Here is a 16,956-nt window from a genome sequence, read left to right on the forward strand (position 1 = left end):
CACTCTCATCTAGTTAGAGCTATTACATTTCAAATGCAAGTTCTACTTGGAGGAAAGAAGGGTAAAAAAACATCATGTGGTGTCTTGCAAGCATTGACAACTATGCTAGCCAATTGTTAAATGACCACAAACCACCTAGCTAGGTGCCATCTAACCAAGGCCATAGGAAGCTACAAAAGTCATGGAAGCTGCCCCATGCTTTTATGTGAAAGTGCCATCAAAATTGAATGTCCTAGGCTATAAGGAAGAAGACCAATTCCATCATCAAAGCTCTACCCTCAAGCAAGTTTTGCAAGCCTCAAATTTGAAGGATAGTCTAGGATCTCATTTTGGAGGGTAATTGAGAAGTCATCCTTCTAGTTAATATGCTTTTGATCATTTTTAAAGGGCATTACAAGAATCTTTTTCCAATGTGGCTCTTATTTTTTAAGGTTCATTTCTCTCTTACCATCCTCAAGAGGAGAAACCCTCTCTAAAGGGAATTACAACAAATATCAAGATGATTGAAATGAAAGTCTCAAGTCACATGTCAAGAGTAAGCTAGTGAGACTAAGATTTTCAACCTCACTTTGCCGCTTCTATTTCCCCTTCTTATTGGGTAAAGATCTACAACTTGGCTCCCCCTACTTTCCCTTCTTATTGGGTAAAGATCCATAACTTGGCTCCCCCTAGTTTGCCTTCTTGTTGGGTGGATGTCCATAAGAAATATCTCCATGGATTGCTTGGCCAGCTTCCACTCTCTCCTCCCTAACAGTTCATGAGGTAAGCACATCTAGTCTATCCATATGTTCTTAAATAGATATCTACACAATCTACATGCTAGTTTTGCCTTCATGAACAATGCAAAGGAATAGAAGTGCATGGGATGCAAATATAGGGGCCATCAAATGTGGCACTAACCTATTATGTGGCCATTGTATATCTACACTTTTCACCTTGTTGCATCTCTGTGAGGATTGTTGTCTACTTCTCATCACTAGATATCTTTCTTCCTCTTCTTTTTCTCCCTCAAGTTAATGGTGTGGATTCTATCCTTTAGCGCTCCACTCTCTGCATACTTTTGGCAAAAACTCAATTAGGTTCCCCTAGCTATTTTTAAACCTTTTCAATTCATTCAAGAATCTCTATGTAGGCACTCTATAAGAGGTCTCTCTACCCTCCACTTCAACATTATAAGCAACCTACCTCTCAACACTATCAATAGCCCTACCAAGCTCCTGCATAGTGGCATGGTATTGGAGCTCCAATTTGTAGTACATGTCCCTCCTATTTGGATTTTTCAACATCGTCAACACCTATTTGTAGCCATTATCTTGTAGAGAGCTACTCTCTACCTAATCTAAATCCTAGGCAATCTTTCTAGCTTTCAAGATTTTGTATAGCCCCCTAATATTGCTTCGGTTTCCTCTCACTACATGCTAGTCTTGCCTTCATGAACAATGCAAAGGAATAGAAGTGCATGGGATGCAAATATAGGGGCCATCAAATGTGGCACTAACCTATTATGTGGCCATTGTATATCTGCACTTTTCACCTTGTTGCATCTCTAGAGGAAAACTATCAGATTTTACTTATGATACTATGAGGATTGTTGTCTGCTTCTCATCACTGGATATCTTTCTTCTTCTTTTTTTTCTCCCTCAAGTTAATGGTGTAAATTATATCCTTTATCCACTCCTCTCTGCATACTTTTGGCAAAAACTCAATTAGGTTCCTCTAGCTATTTTTAAACCTTTTCAATTCATTCAAGAATCTCTATGTAGGCACTCTATAAGAGGTCTCTCTACCCTCCACTTCAACAGTATAAGCAACCTACCTCTCAACACTATCAATAGCCCTACCAAGCTCCTACACAGTGGCATGGTATTGGAGCTCCAATTTGTAGTACATGTCCATCCTATTTGGATTTTTCAACATTGTCAGCACCTATTTGTAGCCATTATCTTGTAGAGAGCTACTCTCTACCTAATCTAAATCCTAGGCAATCTTTCTAGCTTTCAAGATTTTGTATAGCCCCCCTAACATTGCTTCGGTTTCCTCCCACTATCCCTTTGCAATTGGTTTATCATGCCATCTTTTTCAAGGTTCAATGCATTTTGCATGGTGCAAAGCTATTTGAAATGCCCAATCTGCATCTATGTAACCATGAACATCTAAGCATTTACCATGCTCCTACAAGAGACCATAATGAGTAGTGGCCTTCACAGAATACACACTATATCCAAATGAGGCCTCTGTGAATTTTCATGAATTGAATGACTAGCCCCACATCATAACTCAAGTCTCGACATGTAATTTTCATGTAGATGAGGCTACCAACCATCTTCTTGTGCATAGTTGGATCTTCTAACTCATCACTGAGATCAGCCCTCAACTGCACATTTTGCTCCAAGGGTGTACTCATGGGTTTACATCCAGTTTGTAGCTACATATCCAATGCATATTGATGCTAGACTATCCATATTATTACATGATCCTTCACCCAATCAATGCCAAGAAAGCATCTCAACTCTCCCAAATCTTTCATGTCAAACTCGCTGCCCAACGATTAGCAATTTCTCTTTCACAATCATCTGTGACAATCAATCATCCACATAAATCACAATTAGCACCAAACCACTCTCTTTCTTCTTCACATACAATGAAGAATCTACCATAGATATCCAAAAACCAATAGAGGTAAGATATCATTATATTTTTCACTCAAAGCACGAGGTGCTTGCTTCAAAACCATAAAATACTTTCTTCAGCCTGCAAACATTCTGATTCCTTTCACAGATGGAATCCTTGACTAGATTATACTTTTTAAGAGCTCTTGAATGAGTGTTGTCAAGCTTGGTGAGAGTAGGTCTTCTCATTATAGGAAACACACACACACACACAAACACACACACATGCACACACATGCATGCACGCAGATGCAGATGCACATGCACTCGCCCATACACACACGCACATGCATGCACATGCACATGCGCATGCGCATGCACGTGTGCACAACACACAATATTTTTGGTGTTTCAATGGCCTTGACATGTGAGCTTGTGTGCCTAATTCTTGTAGGATGATTCTTGGCATTGTGAGCTAATAACATGGCAAGCACTTTTAAGTAGATAGCTTTAATCAAAGGCTACAAGTTATTGAAACAATTAATTGATAACCCTGAACCAAATAGGCGATAGGTGATACAATTGCAATTTAATGATTGGTGCTAGTAGATGGTTGTTGGGAAGGACAATCCATGTTAGTAACTCGGAGTATCTATGGTTGCAAGGTCCTTAGAAAATTATATGGAGGAAGATAGCCAGGCACATCTTACGAGCTGACTCTCCACAAGCATCGTACCAAAAAGTGAATAAATCCCTAGCTTCACCAACTCCTTTTTTCTAAACACGGTGTTGAAAGCAAAGTTGCCTCAAAACAAGACTTCGAACCTTGAAGACGTGAACCTACTGACCTCGCTTAATGTTGTTGGGCATTAGATAATGCTACAAATATTGCTTCATTTCCATATCCAATGGGAAGTTATAAAGATTTTGAAGGCCGCTATGCATTTGTAGAGAGATTTTTATTGGCCGCTTTGAGACATGATGTGGAAAAGTTCATCAAGTCTTATGGCTCTTGTTAATAAAACCGAGTTCCTTCCAGGACTTGCGAGCATATTTCCTCTACTCTCCCAACCACTAAAAAGGGCCATGATTGTATTTATGTGGTGGTAGACAGATTCTCCAAAATGGCCATTTTCATGCCTACCAACAAGCATTGAAATGCATTCCAAGCAGCCAAGCTCCAAAATGGCCATCTTCATGCCTATCACAAAGCATTACGATCCAATCCAAGTAGCCGAGCTCTTATGGGTTAATTTTGGGTTGCCTACTTCCATTGTCTTTTATAGAGATTCCATATTACTATCTATTTTTTGGACTACTTGTGGAATTCCATGGACACTTAGTAGCTAAGATGATGAAGGGCACATGGCCCTAATAGGTACATGTCCAAAACGTCCATGGTCCCTATCTCCCCCTTTTAAATTGCCCAAATAGTTGATTTGATGCTCATGAGGTAGAAAAGTTCATGTAGGATGAGATCATGCACAAGGATGTGTGCCTACAGTGTGTCTTGAAGATGTATGCCTTCTTGCAAGAGATGTATGCAAACAAGGATGTGTGCATTGAAGATGCATGCATTCTTGAGATAATCATCTCAAATCAATTACACAGTTTATTTAAAACACATACATCACCATACTTTGGTCATAGCCAGAGCATCAATAGTGGACAAAGACCCTTATGTGCTGAAGAGGATCATTGGGTAAGCAATGCCAAAACTCTACAATGGTATGTACCTGAAGAAATTTCATGTTCTGCTACTAGAAGACCAAGTGCTTCACTTTGTCCAAGCATGTGTCGTGCCTTCACATTTTCTCAAGGCAGATAGCCGTTTCCAAATCACCAGGTGAAGATGCATATCTCGACGAACAATGCTAGGTCATATGTAATGAAGAGTGAAACACAAGGAGTAGTCTCGGCATGGCTTATGAGCACCTCAACATATGGAGGATGGCACATCCTAGAAGGTTGGCAACTCATCCCATATAGTTTCATATTGTTTTTCAAATCCAATCACCAAGCCATATGCAAGTAAATATTCCCTTTGGGTCGAATCCCATATATTCAACAGAAGCTTGACTCACTCTTAGCATGAGTCAACCTAGAATTATTGAGTTCATCTATGCCTTGACCTATTAAATAATGCATTACATGGAGCATCCTTGTAGTAAAAAATATCCAATAAATACATTACTTCCTTCTACATTAGGATGTATCCCTATACCTTACACCACAACACACTCTAGAGCATAAGGAATTTTTATTCTTGTGGCAAGTTCCCCCTCAACACATAATATCTGAATAAAATCAAAGATCAAGGATCCAAATTGCTAACATGATATCCAATATTCATTAAGACTTAGCCGATCAAGATGTTATCATGGCACATGAATCCATAGTTACAGTAGCCAATGTGCTAACAACCAACAAATGATTCTAACAACTAGAATATTGAGACGTTGTGCTTGCACGGTATGTACTAACTGCAAAATATGGACTCTACAACTTGGCCTTGTATGCCGACAAAATGAAACACTAAACTAAGGATTCCAAGTGGAAGCTATGATGATACCACAAAAATGGTAGAACTATAATACTAATGAAAACTATGTCAAAATGTACCAAAGATTGTACCCGATCTTTAAACCAATGCCTATAGAATGCTTGAACTAAAGTGAGATTCTAGGAAGAAGTTTGAAACAATGTGAGATTAACTTCACCTGTGGAAACTTGAATTATCAAAGAACAAGCTAAGGAGCAAACTCAAACTGAAGAACTCCTATGTTGTGAAAGCCTTGAAGAGACTCAAGTAACCTTGGTAAGACTATGTTGCTTAACAAAAGTCGTGACGCATATGAATAAGCTGAATCAATCAACCACAAGCTAATTGTGTGCTATACAAAAGCATCCAAATACATTTCATCAAGGACTTGACTTGCAAATCCATGCTGACTACAGATGAAAAAAAGTCTCTCTCAAACACAATCAAGACAACGTTCTAGAACTATGCCAGACACTCAATCAAGATAGAATCAATAAAGTTAGACAAGAATTGGAGAAGCTAGAAAAACATTGACTTTGATACCATGTTGAAAAAATGGTGAGAGAGAGAGAAGAGAGAGAGAGAGAGAGAGAGAGAGAGAGAGAGAAATCAAAGCAAGACACTTCTTGTATCGTAAAAAGCACGCATTATGCTCCACTTTAAGGAGCAAACCCAAAGTGGATATAGGCTCCACTTTAAGGAGTAAACACAAAGTGGATATGTATACAAGAAAGTGAATGAGAAGTTAGGAACCCTAGGCCACTTAAGTCTGGTAGGACATGTAGTGCACATATAGTGCAATTTACAATCTCAATAGTTTGAATGTTTTCAATTCTACTTTGGTGGGAATAAATTGACTCATTTTGGACAATCTTTTTAAAATTACCCACACAAAGTCATGACCCCTTTGTGGCCAAGGTAATCCCATAGCAAAGTCCATTGAGATACTTTCCCATTTGCCGACTAGAATTAAAAATGGACCTATTTTTAAGTGTTCACATTTATTGTCTCGACACTTTTGACACTTTAACACAAAGTCTTGGACTTCCTATTCATTAGAAGGTAAAAACTTTTCCATTTAGAACATGCATAAATGTCATGAATTTGAATGTATCCACCACCTTGAACTATCATGATATTTTTAAAAAAAAATGGCATCTTTTGTCTTTATATCCGAGACATATGATGTACCTTGTAGAGCAAATAACCATCTTCTAGACTATGGTCTTCCCATTTAAGTCCTTTGTCCCCCCCCACTTATATATATATATATATATATATATATATAAATTTTTTGGGGGATAAAAGTATTACTGAGCATCGTGAACACTTAAGAATAGTGTTCAGTACTTTGAGGAAAGCCAATCTTTATGTAAATAAAAAGAAAACTATACTGTGTATGGCTAGACTTGAATACTTAGGATTCATAATTACTCCAGGGGGAGTAGAAATGGATCCAAAGAAAGTGGCTGTGATACTGACTTGGCCAATCCCTTAGAGTCTGACCGCTTTGCGATCATTCTTGGGATTTGTCCAATTTTATAGAAGGCATATCAAAGGATATTCCGAAATAGTATCGCCATTGACTGATCTAACCTCAAATAAAGTATCTTTTATATGGGGACAGAATCAACAAGAAAGTTTTAACACCATAACAAGCTGTGGTCACAGGACCGGTGTTAAAAATAGTTGATCCCCAGAAACCGTTGTTCTTGGAAACCGATGCAAGTGCCATTACGGTAGGAGCAGTTCTCCTTCAAGAGGGAAGGCCAGTAGCCTTTTAAGCAAGAAGCTTTCTCCCTCTCAAAGGAATTGACCAACTCATGAATTGGAGTTGTATGCTGTTATCCATGCTTTGAAAACATGGAGGCATTATTTATATGGTTCAGAGTTTTATGTGGATGCGGATCATGATACTCTGAAACATTTTTGTAAACAACCTGACTTGAGGGGCCACCAAGCTAGGTGGGTAGAGCTCATGCAAGAGTTCAATTTGACAATTCGGTACCGAAGAGGGAAGGATAATAAGGTTGCTGATGCGTTGTCTCGCATTATGCACAATATGAGTTTTACGGTATTAGAGAGTGCTCTAATGACCGAGATTAGAGAAACTCAAAAAGTGGACGAGTTTGCCCAGAGCTTATGGCCTAAAGCTCATGTGTTTAGACCCAAGAAAGAAAAGGATGACCTGGCATCCAGAAAAGGCCAAACATATGCAAGATATACCATAAGGGATGGTATGCTAAAAAGAAATGGCAAGGTTGTAGTACCTAGTCAGAATGATCTCAGGCAGAGAGTCATTCGACAGTGCCATGATAGCCCATGTGCGGGACACCCAGGAGTCAAGAAGATATATGATCTCGTGAAGCGAGATTTCTTTTGGCCAAAGATGAAAAAGCATATTCATGAATACGTGACACGGTGTTTTTCATGTCAGGTAAGTAAGGGCGAGCGGGTGAAGCCACCCGAACTTTTACAGCCCTTGGAGATACCACTAAGTGGGAGAGCATTTCCATGGACTTTATTGTAGGGCTGCCTACGACACCAGGAGAGCTTAACTTCAGAAGAGTGTGCTAAGTTATCACCTCGATACTGTGGGCCGTGGTTAATTCTAAAGAGAATAGGCAAGGTAGCCTATAAATTAGAATTGCCACAGGGATGTAAGGTGCACCCAGTGTTTCATGTTTCTCGTTTAAAGAAATTTTTAAATACTGGTGACTCACTAATCGAAGGTGTGGTTTTGTTTCAGGAGATGGAGGATAATGCAAGGCACAAACCAACAAGAATCTTGGACCGAGAAACAATGCAATACGAAATCGGAAGATACCCACGGCGTTGGTTGCATGGCATGGTCAACCTCTATCAAAAGCTACTTGGGAATCCATATACCAGTTGCGAAGAGTAATCCCAGATTTTATCATCGAGGACGCTGATGTCTGAAGAGGAAAGGAATGTTATGCTCTAGCCGAGGTAGCATGACCTCGGAAGAATCAGTCGACATTTCCCTTAAAGGTTCTCTATTTGTGATATATCTGTTTGCGCTTCATGTAAATGATCAGGAGGGAATTAATGTCACGGTCCTAGGTGAGGGCTGATAGCACCAGACTAGGTGGATCTAAGGCTAAGGGCCTAATGCAAGAAATGTGCCTGGGGACAAAGGAAATTAAAGTATCCCAAGAGAGGGGTGAAAAGATGCATTAGGAAGGCCCTATGATGATGACATGTTGCATCTAGATCCATCTAGGGAGATGGGGCTTGTTGGAGTTAGTGAGAGAAGCAAAATGTACCTTCACGTGTGATTTTTTTGGATTTCGACTCTCTGAGAGCTCTCACGCTTCAACAGGATTTGGCTGGGATGATACTCTGTGGTGCTACTCCCGTGATCTACAGTAGTAGTTTAGGAAATGTACGTAACAATATGCAAGATGCCCAAGCCAAATATGCGGATGAGTGTAGGAGATACTTGGTTTTCAAGGAAGGGGATTATGTGCATTTATGTCTCTACAAAAATGTTATGCTTCATTGAAGGGCGAAAAAACATAAAATTCCCACATCCCCTAGGCTGAGAACGGACTACAAAAAAGCTCGCATTTACGAGAAGGAAACTAGACAACAATGGCACTATGTCAGATGCCTCCCACTTGCCACGAACTGAACAAATATATAACAGATATGCTATTGTTAACAGCCCAAAAGTGCTTCAGTAAAAATAAGGGGAGGAAATAAAGCCTGGAAAACAGCAGGTACAGCCGAGAAAGAGGGCAGAGCACGAGCATATAAACAAGTGGTTAGGAACAAAAAAAGGATATTTCTCAAGAGCAAACAGTTGGAGAGTTTGAGGATCTGACACAAAATCCTCAACAGTTTTTCCAGAAGTTACATGGCAGCAAACCTGGGGAGAGGAAAGCATCGTGGGAGGACGTGGTACGAGTCATCAAAAGCCTCTATGAATGAGGTGGGGAAGAGGAAGTCAACCAAGACTATACCATCAAGGCCGCAATTAGAATCATAACAGAAGAGGACAGGAGTAAAGGCCTTAAAAAGCTGGTTAATGGAAAGGCTCCAGACACATAAGCGTTGGTGGCGGAAATACTAACATGGGGAGGGGAGAGGACAAAGAAAATGCTTACCAAACTCATTAATATGGCTCTAGAGGAAAGGTTTCCCTCAAAATGGCAGCTTAGCAGGATTGTGCCGATCCATAAGGGAGGGGACAGCAAAATAGCAAAGAATTATTAGACAATCATGGTAAGCACTTGGTTGATATATGGGCTGCATCAGCCGAGCCAAGCACAAGAAAGAGGCCGTCTATTGTTGCTTTGTACATTTGGATGCACTGGGGGACTTCTGCAGACGCTTGGGAATGCAGGTCAACATAGACAAAACAAACGTAATGGTGATAGGGACACGTAACAAACAGATTGTTATCACTTTTGTGACCTAGAGTCAAAACATTGGCCACGTATCCAACCTCTATTACAACGTCACCTGAAGTATGAATCCTAGACACTGGCTCATGCATGATCATGTTGAGTCCAAGCATACAGATGTGAGAGAGGAAATAATGGTTCTTCCCTCCAGCCATCTTTGACCATTGCATAGACCTCTAAAATGCAATATAGATAACCCTCTCTACTATGCAAATACAACTTTCTCCAGACAAACTGAAGGTATAAATAACTAGGTTTCAAAGAAATGCCAATGCATACCTTATTAGGTTGCCCAGAACTAAGACTATGCATTGTGATGAGATATCAATGGAAGAGCTGATCGCAGAAACAACCACAGCCAAGCAACCAGAATCTCTCACCTCTTAAGAAGCCACTGAAAATCAAAATGCACAGATGAAGCCTTGAATTTGAGAACACTCCTACCTTATTGTAAACTCACAAATGGACGCTCCTTTGACATCAAAACGCACAGATGAAGCCTTTGATTTGAGATCACTCTCCTGCTTTATTGTAAACTCACAACTGGAAGCTTGGCATCAAAATTTGTGGTCTAGGATTCAGGAATAACACAGTTCACATTTAAAACCATCGAAGCTCCTATTCCTGCTTTAAATTTGATCCTGTGTCTTTTGTAGCAGCTTTGAATTCATCTTTCTTCTCGGGAAGGGCATAGAACTTCAGTACTTTTTCAAGTAGGGCAACATCAACCTGATACTTTTTGGCAAGAGCTTCGGCATCCATGTGTTTCTTTTCATCCTCTGCTAATCCTTGGTAGGAGAGAAACATCTGCCGTATGTGAGACACATTTAAAGTCCCAGGAGCTACAATGGTGTCCTCATCAGGGCCTGTAGTGCTATGCCTGTTGGTTGGCATTGGTCTTTTAAACATAGATCCCTGCAACGCTCATTCAAGCAATCTTAAAATTTAGATATACACCTAATCTCTTCCAAATTCCAGCAAACAAAACAACAGCTAAAACATCAAACCTAGATATCTCACGGCAACAGTAGTGCCCAAGCTTGAGAAATCAAACTAAACTGGGACCATAGCATCAAAATCCCCTTACCGGGTGTTGTCCTCCCCTAGTTACCACAGTTCCTGCCATCTGCTTTATCATTGCCGAATACATGGGATCAGATCTGTCCCATTCTCTCAAATCATCTGCAAAACGGTGGCAGCACTCAATCGAACAAGATAATACAAACGGGTGTTGCAAATTGCTTTAAGGAAAGCTTGTTGTTACAACAGCAGATACAAGGCAACAATCCCTTCTTCGATGGAAGAAACGATAGAACTGGATTGCCTAAAACAGAACAGACATTGTAATTCCTGAAGATATGAAATTCACAAAATGATGTGGAAGTTGAAGCATGTAAACAAAATGGGTGGTAGACTAATCTACTTTCCGACTAACTAGCAGGGCTTCTAACGTATTCAAATTACAAAAGTCATGTTGCAGGGGTGCAATGTGCTTACTGGGGTCTGGGGGGGTGGGATAAACATCCCCAGGTATGTGGCCTTGCAAATGGGGGTCTTGAAACCTCGTTTCGCGAGGTGTTTGCGATTCGATAACAGATTGCTTGAGCGTTGAAGGGGGCTTCCGCCAACCTGTAATCTTTCGCAAGGCCTGACCCATTTTCTTCTGTTATCGACAGTTGCCGATAGCCTTCTTCACCATAGCAATGAGAGTCGAAAATTACTGTCCCAAGAAGAGGGTTTAGTGCAAAAATCTTAGTTCTATAACTTCATGGCTCTTCTTAATGGCTCCATCACATAAATACTAGTACTAGCAAGTGAAGTTGTGGTGAAGGATGCACAGAATGAAGGAGTAGTCTTACATGACACACTTTATTTGCTAAAGGAGATTATCATTATTGGCCTCTTAGCATAGTGTTTAAGGCTCTTGATTGTGACGGATGTGATCTTTGATTTCACTGTATGCACGGCTCACTCCTCTGCTTTGGACAATCCAAACTTTCATGCACAAAGCGCATCCACGTGGCAAGCACACGTGACCGCCTTCTCTGCTCTGGTCCCTATGCATAGCTAAATCGCCACATGGCAATCGTGCGGTCATTCGCCACTGCTCCCTGACACGTGTAGAGAGAGAGTGTCGAGTTCTAAAGAGAGAACAATGTCAATTATATATAGTATAGATTAATGTACATTAGCCACCTTGTTAGCAATGCCCATCACAGTGCTGATGGAAGCGTCTTCAATTTCCCCAAGGTTATCTTAAGTAGTCAAGTTCTATCTGTGGCCACTACGAACATGTGTGTGTTTTTGTATTATATGTTTGTTACGTACACGCATACATATGTGTATGTAGTAGTCCAAGAGCTTGTGGTAGTTCATGAGTTTGTAAAAGTCCAAGAGTCCAACAATGGTACTCCAAGATCCCAAGAGTCCAAAAGTGACACGTGGCATAGTTCAAGAGCCGGTAGTTATCTTCTTGTCTACAATCTGACATTCTTGCATCTATATGCCAGTGATTACATACTTCATGAGAATTTAGAATTCTTGGGCCACAATTAGTAAGGGTTTTTTAAAATAGGACATCCATTCCCAACATCAAGCACACCTCATCTTTAGAAAGCATTGAATATGTGCACTCAACTCACCTCTCTATTATGTGCACTCAGCTCACCTCTTTTTTGGAGTCCCTCAGAGTGACCGCAAAATGTTGACAGTTAGCTTTCTCTCCCTCACCCTACATATTCGTGTATCTTGGCATGTGCCATCTACTCACCTCCTATGGGACAAGAATGTGTATGCATGGCAAAGATGTGTGTCAATATAATCCTATAGTTCATGCTACCGGGAGTGCAAGCAAGCTTGTGAAGAGCCATTGTGTGAGATGGTGATGCTTGGGTTATTTATGCACACTCAATTACTCAAGAACCAAAAGACAAGATGTTAGAATTCCATCATATTCAAGGGCAAATAAAGCCCATAAACAAATTACAAGTATACTAGTGCATGAAGTATGTGTGTGCATACAAGGTTCATGAGCTATGATATGGATGCAAAGCTCTAAAGATAATCTAGCATCAACCAAACCCTATGTTGGAAGAAGATCATCCAAACCCATATCCACAACCCTCTAGCATCTGTGCTTGAACATCCATTGAACCTCCACATCGAGCTTGTGGGTTTGTTTATATAGTTACAAACCTTCAAACTTGAAAATTATCACTCGTGGATTGAAGAATCTTGTGCATGGGATTCCTCCACAAAGGCTCAAAATAAAAGTTGTTAGCCAAGGTGTGCATGTGTGTATGTCTTATGATTATGCCTACATGCAAGTGCTAAGGCTTATGAGGCTAGAGGCTAGGCATCAAAGCCTAGCCAAAAACCCAATCGTAAGGGGAAGCTGAGTTGAGGAAAGGGTGGGGGCACCTCACTAAATACTATACTATTGCTAAACATAAGGCGAGGCGGGGGTGGGGGGCACCTCACCAAATGTTCAAATATAGCAATCTTTTCAGCATTCACTCTTTTATAAATATCATAACCAATAAAACTAGCAATAAAGTCTTGCACGTTAATGATGAACCAACTTGCATTGGTATAACAAATGTGACAACATGAAGAAAAGGTTGCAATGGGAATCTTTAATCTATAGAACTAAAGACAGACGATCGTTTCTTGTCACATAAGGAGCCCCTCCTTTAGTATATAGACACTGTTGGAGTGCTGGAAAGAGGGCTATAAGCCACCTATACTAAAGGCCTAATCTAGGCCTAATGAAACAAGGGGGTTGGGAGCAGTGCCCTTGAAAAATTTGAGCATGCATTATAACATTTATTCTACCTATTACCCACGGATGTGGTAGCTTGGAGAGATGTGGGGGGGTTTTTGAGATGTGGCAGCTTGGAGGAGTTGTCACGTGCCACGTGGACTCTTGGACTATCCCTACCTCTTGGATTAACACCCTTGAACTCTTGGACTTTTACAGACTGATGAACTATCACAAGCTCTTTGACTACCACCCTTAGACTCTTAGACTATAGGCTCTTGGACTACCACTCTATCGCATAGGCAAATGTTAGATAGAAGAGCTACCTCTTGGACCATTGCTACCTCTTGGATTACCACCCTTGCACTCTCAAACTTTTATAGAATCGTGAACTATCACAAGCTCTTTAATTACCACCCTTGGACTCTTAGGCTATAAGTTCTTAGACTACGATCCTTGGACTACCACCCTGTTGTATGGGCACATGTCAGATAGAAGAGCTAAAAAGATCTAGCAATACACAACTCTCAGTGCAAAGCTCTTGGAGTATGGCTAAGTAAATGTGGAGGACCAAGAATAGCAAGCAAGAAGGCAAAATTCTATCTCAAAACCTTGTGTAGGAGAGCTCTAGTCCCAATTGAGCGGATCTAACAATAGTACGAAATTGAGTCCGAATGGACTCCAAGGCACAAGGAAGCCTGCAATGACTCAAATATTAGTGCGATATCAAACTACAGTTGGAGACGATTTTGATAGGTGGTGCAATGTCAAACTACCTAGTGGAGACTACAAGTGAACAAGAACAGAACCGATTTGAGTTGTCTCAATCTCAAAGAATCCCCGAGAGCCCTAACAAAGATCAAGAGAGTCCTTGAGATAGTTGTGGGGATGAGCAAACATTCCAAGGAAGTAGTATCTAGAAGTGACGAGGATCCTACCATAGTTTACTCCACCCAACATGTCAAACCAAGAAATGCATGGAGCCATGAGCGAGATCATGTACTCAGAAGACCAATAAGCCTGGATCAAGAAAGTATATTTGCAACAAGCATGAGAAGCATGAGGATGTCATTGCCACCTAGAATAAAGGTGAAAGTTTAATATTTTTGGTGAGATGAAGAGGTCTCCTATTGTCACCACCAGAGCCTCCTCTATGTGTGCACAATCAATGGGTGCAACACCAAGGAAGAGTTATCATTTATATTGTTGAAAGAAAGACTTTAAGAGATGTTGTGACCTAGGCATCTCAATTAATCCATCACTAAGAGCATATCGCGCGAAATCTGGATTCTACTCAAGTAATTTGGTTTCTTGGAATGGGATCATAGCTGAGCATTGGAAAATTAAGGCAAGCCAAGCAATCTCACCTAGCTCTACTCATTCATAAGTTCATTTACTATCAAAAAAACATGTAGTTAGTCCCTACCTAGCTACTAGGTCACGTGCACTCACACACTTTTGCTTAGACACATAGATGATTGCATGAATAATTGTGCCACACACTTTCATTCCACACTCTCAAAGCATGTTTAAAATTAAAAAAAAGATCTCTCACAAACACACACAAAGGTCATACCTTCATGCCAACTAATCTAATGATCAATGGTACACCACATGCACATGGATGCATGTTCAAAAAAAATGCCACCACTAAAGAGGATGCGCAGAAAGAGCCCACCGCCTCAACCACAAGACCCCCTCCAGAGTTCGTAGCCATCTACATCCTCTCAACCATGGTGACCACAAGCATTTATGGTTCAGAGTGATGGCTCTGAGGAGGATTCAGTGCATGACCAAGAAGAACAAATGCCACGTCAGTCACCACTGGCCTACACAACCATTGACGAGGCCCAGTCACTGGAACTTGTGTGGCCACCTACATCGACTTATGCTCTTTCCAAGGAAGCAACATCTTACTTAGACCAAAGGGGTCTAAGCAGTTTGCATGAGAGCCTAAAAGCCTTGGAGGACAGTCCTACAATGACCACGTACATCAGGGACTTTCTCCATTCTTACCACTCAAACAATGCATAGGTTGGCAAGTACGGTACCATCACTGTACATCAGAGCCCACTCAGCACTATCCTTGATAGTATAGTCATTCAAATGGCTTTCTCACTCCCAACACAAAGTGCCAAATACCCTACACGACGTACCGATGCTAAATTTCTCGAAGTACAACCTCTCCTTGCCAAGGGCACACTGATCCATAGGGACATCATATTACTTTGCACTATCCTTAACCATCACCTCAAGGAAGCATCACAATTCCTATCCACAATCCTGGGGGTTAAGTGCAGTAAGAATAGATCCCTTCCACTCCGCACATTTGTTTTGCTGAGTAGGAAACTAAAGCAAGACTGGATCGAGCACTTAGTCATCTTCTTCACAAAAAAACTAGATGGTTCATCACACCAAAAATTTAAAATTCCACACTTATTGGCTATAATCATAAAAAAAGAGCTACAGGAACGAGAAATGACTCTACCCCAATCACCAAAACCAATTGAGGAGTTGGACATTCCCTTCTCACCAGTATGGGAGCCGTCACCAACTTCTCCTACTATCACATTGGCAAGTGCAGATGCCTAAGAAGAAATGCCTATTTTGGAGGTCGGAATTGAGGAATTCCCTCATGAGATGCTACAGCTCGGTGCACAACTACAACCAATATATCCCCAACAACAATAGCAACCAAAGCCTGAGGCAAGATCAGCACCAGAGGCTACATCAGCACCAGAACTGTGCCATGCCAGTCGATGAGCCACAAGGGGAGCTAGTGCCAAGATCAACAGTATGACTATTGTACACAAGTGACTGAAATACCATTGGAACAACCACCCACAAGTACTATAGAATCATTAGGATGGCTACATGGGCACCACTTGTATCAGCAGTATCACCAATCCTCATCACTGTCTATCATTCTCCAACATCAAGCTAGCCAAATGATCCAAATGTTAGAACTATTCACTAGCTTGGCCAAGGAAGAATATGCAAGAGAATTGGATAGACAGACTGTAAAAAAAATCGAAGACTGATTCCAGGCAATCGCCATAGAGGTCAAGGCACTTCAGGTGCAAATAGATGAGACAGAGGTAGAAGAAGTACGCATGAACCAAGCTCTCCAAGCTCAAAAGAAGGCAGTGAGGGATGTGACCTCCAACCTCCACCAAAGCCAAACACAACTGACAGCAGCAGTACAAGCAACGGCAATCCTATAGACCTACTATAACTTTTTGACCTCTGCACATGCTCAATAGACAGAGGTAGTGGCACAAACTCAACTCACTCTAATTCACAAAGAAGAAGAGCTTCAGGATTGCAAAGACAAGCTTGAAGACATGAAATAGTCTTTGGCAGTATGTGCCTTCAGCATTGACGAGCTTACAAGGGAATGCAGAATCTTAAAGGACCAACTTGCCACCGCTAAAGAGGCTAGCACTTCACAAGCACAAGTCTTGGACCAATGATCCAATACCACTGAAGACATTCCTCAACAAGCAAAGGTCACCTTACAAATGAGAAAGCTTAAGGAGACATATACATCCATCTACCAGAAATACAAAGAAAAGATGGAATCTACCAGAAATACAAAGAAAAGATGGAAGAGAT

At 40.9% G+C, this 16,956-nt stretch overlaps 1 protein-coding gene across 1 annotated transcript; it reads right to left on the bottom strand.

The window, feature by feature from the left end:
- Positions 1–10,003: 10,003 nt before the first annotated feature.
- Positions 10,004–11,431, bottom strand: LOC147888710 (dynein beta chain, ciliary protein). The gene is made up of 3 exons (XM_087392885.1): positions 11,079–11,431; positions 10,669–10,763; positions 10,004–10,496 (listed from the first exon to the last, which is right to left on the bottom strand). Exons 1-3 carry the CDS (start codon positions 11,236–11,238, stop codon positions 10,200–10,202), a joined length of 552 nt encoding a protein of 183 aa, XP_087249011.1. The 5' UTR covers positions 11,239–11,431; the 3' UTR covers positions 10,004–10,199.
- Positions 11,432–16,956: the final 5,525 nt, after the last annotated feature.

The sequence above is a fragment of the Dipteris shenzhenensis genome, chromosome 21, assembly GCF_047967505.1.
Source record: "Dipteris shenzhenensis isolate YYH24624 ecotype China chromosome 21, Dip_SZ_1.0, whole genome shotgun sequence".
In the NCBI taxonomy this organism is placed as follows: domain Eukaryota; kingdom Viridiplantae; phylum Streptophyta; class Polypodiopsida; order Gleicheniales; family Dipteridaceae; genus Dipteris; species Dipteris shenzhenensis.

Coding starts and splice junctions, on each gene's coding strand:
- LOC147888710 (XM_087392885.1), bottom strand. CDS start 11,238: ATGGGTCAGGCCTTGCGAAAGATTACAGGTTGGCGGAAGCCCCCTTCA. Junction 10,764..11,078: donor TCCCACCCCCCCAGACCCCA/GTAAGCACATTG, acceptor ACCGTTTTGCAG/ATGATTTGAGAGAATGGGAC. Junction 10,497..10,668: donor CTAGGGGAGGACAACACCCG/GTAAGGGGATTT, acceptor TGAGCGTTGCAG/GGATCTATGTTTAAAAGACC.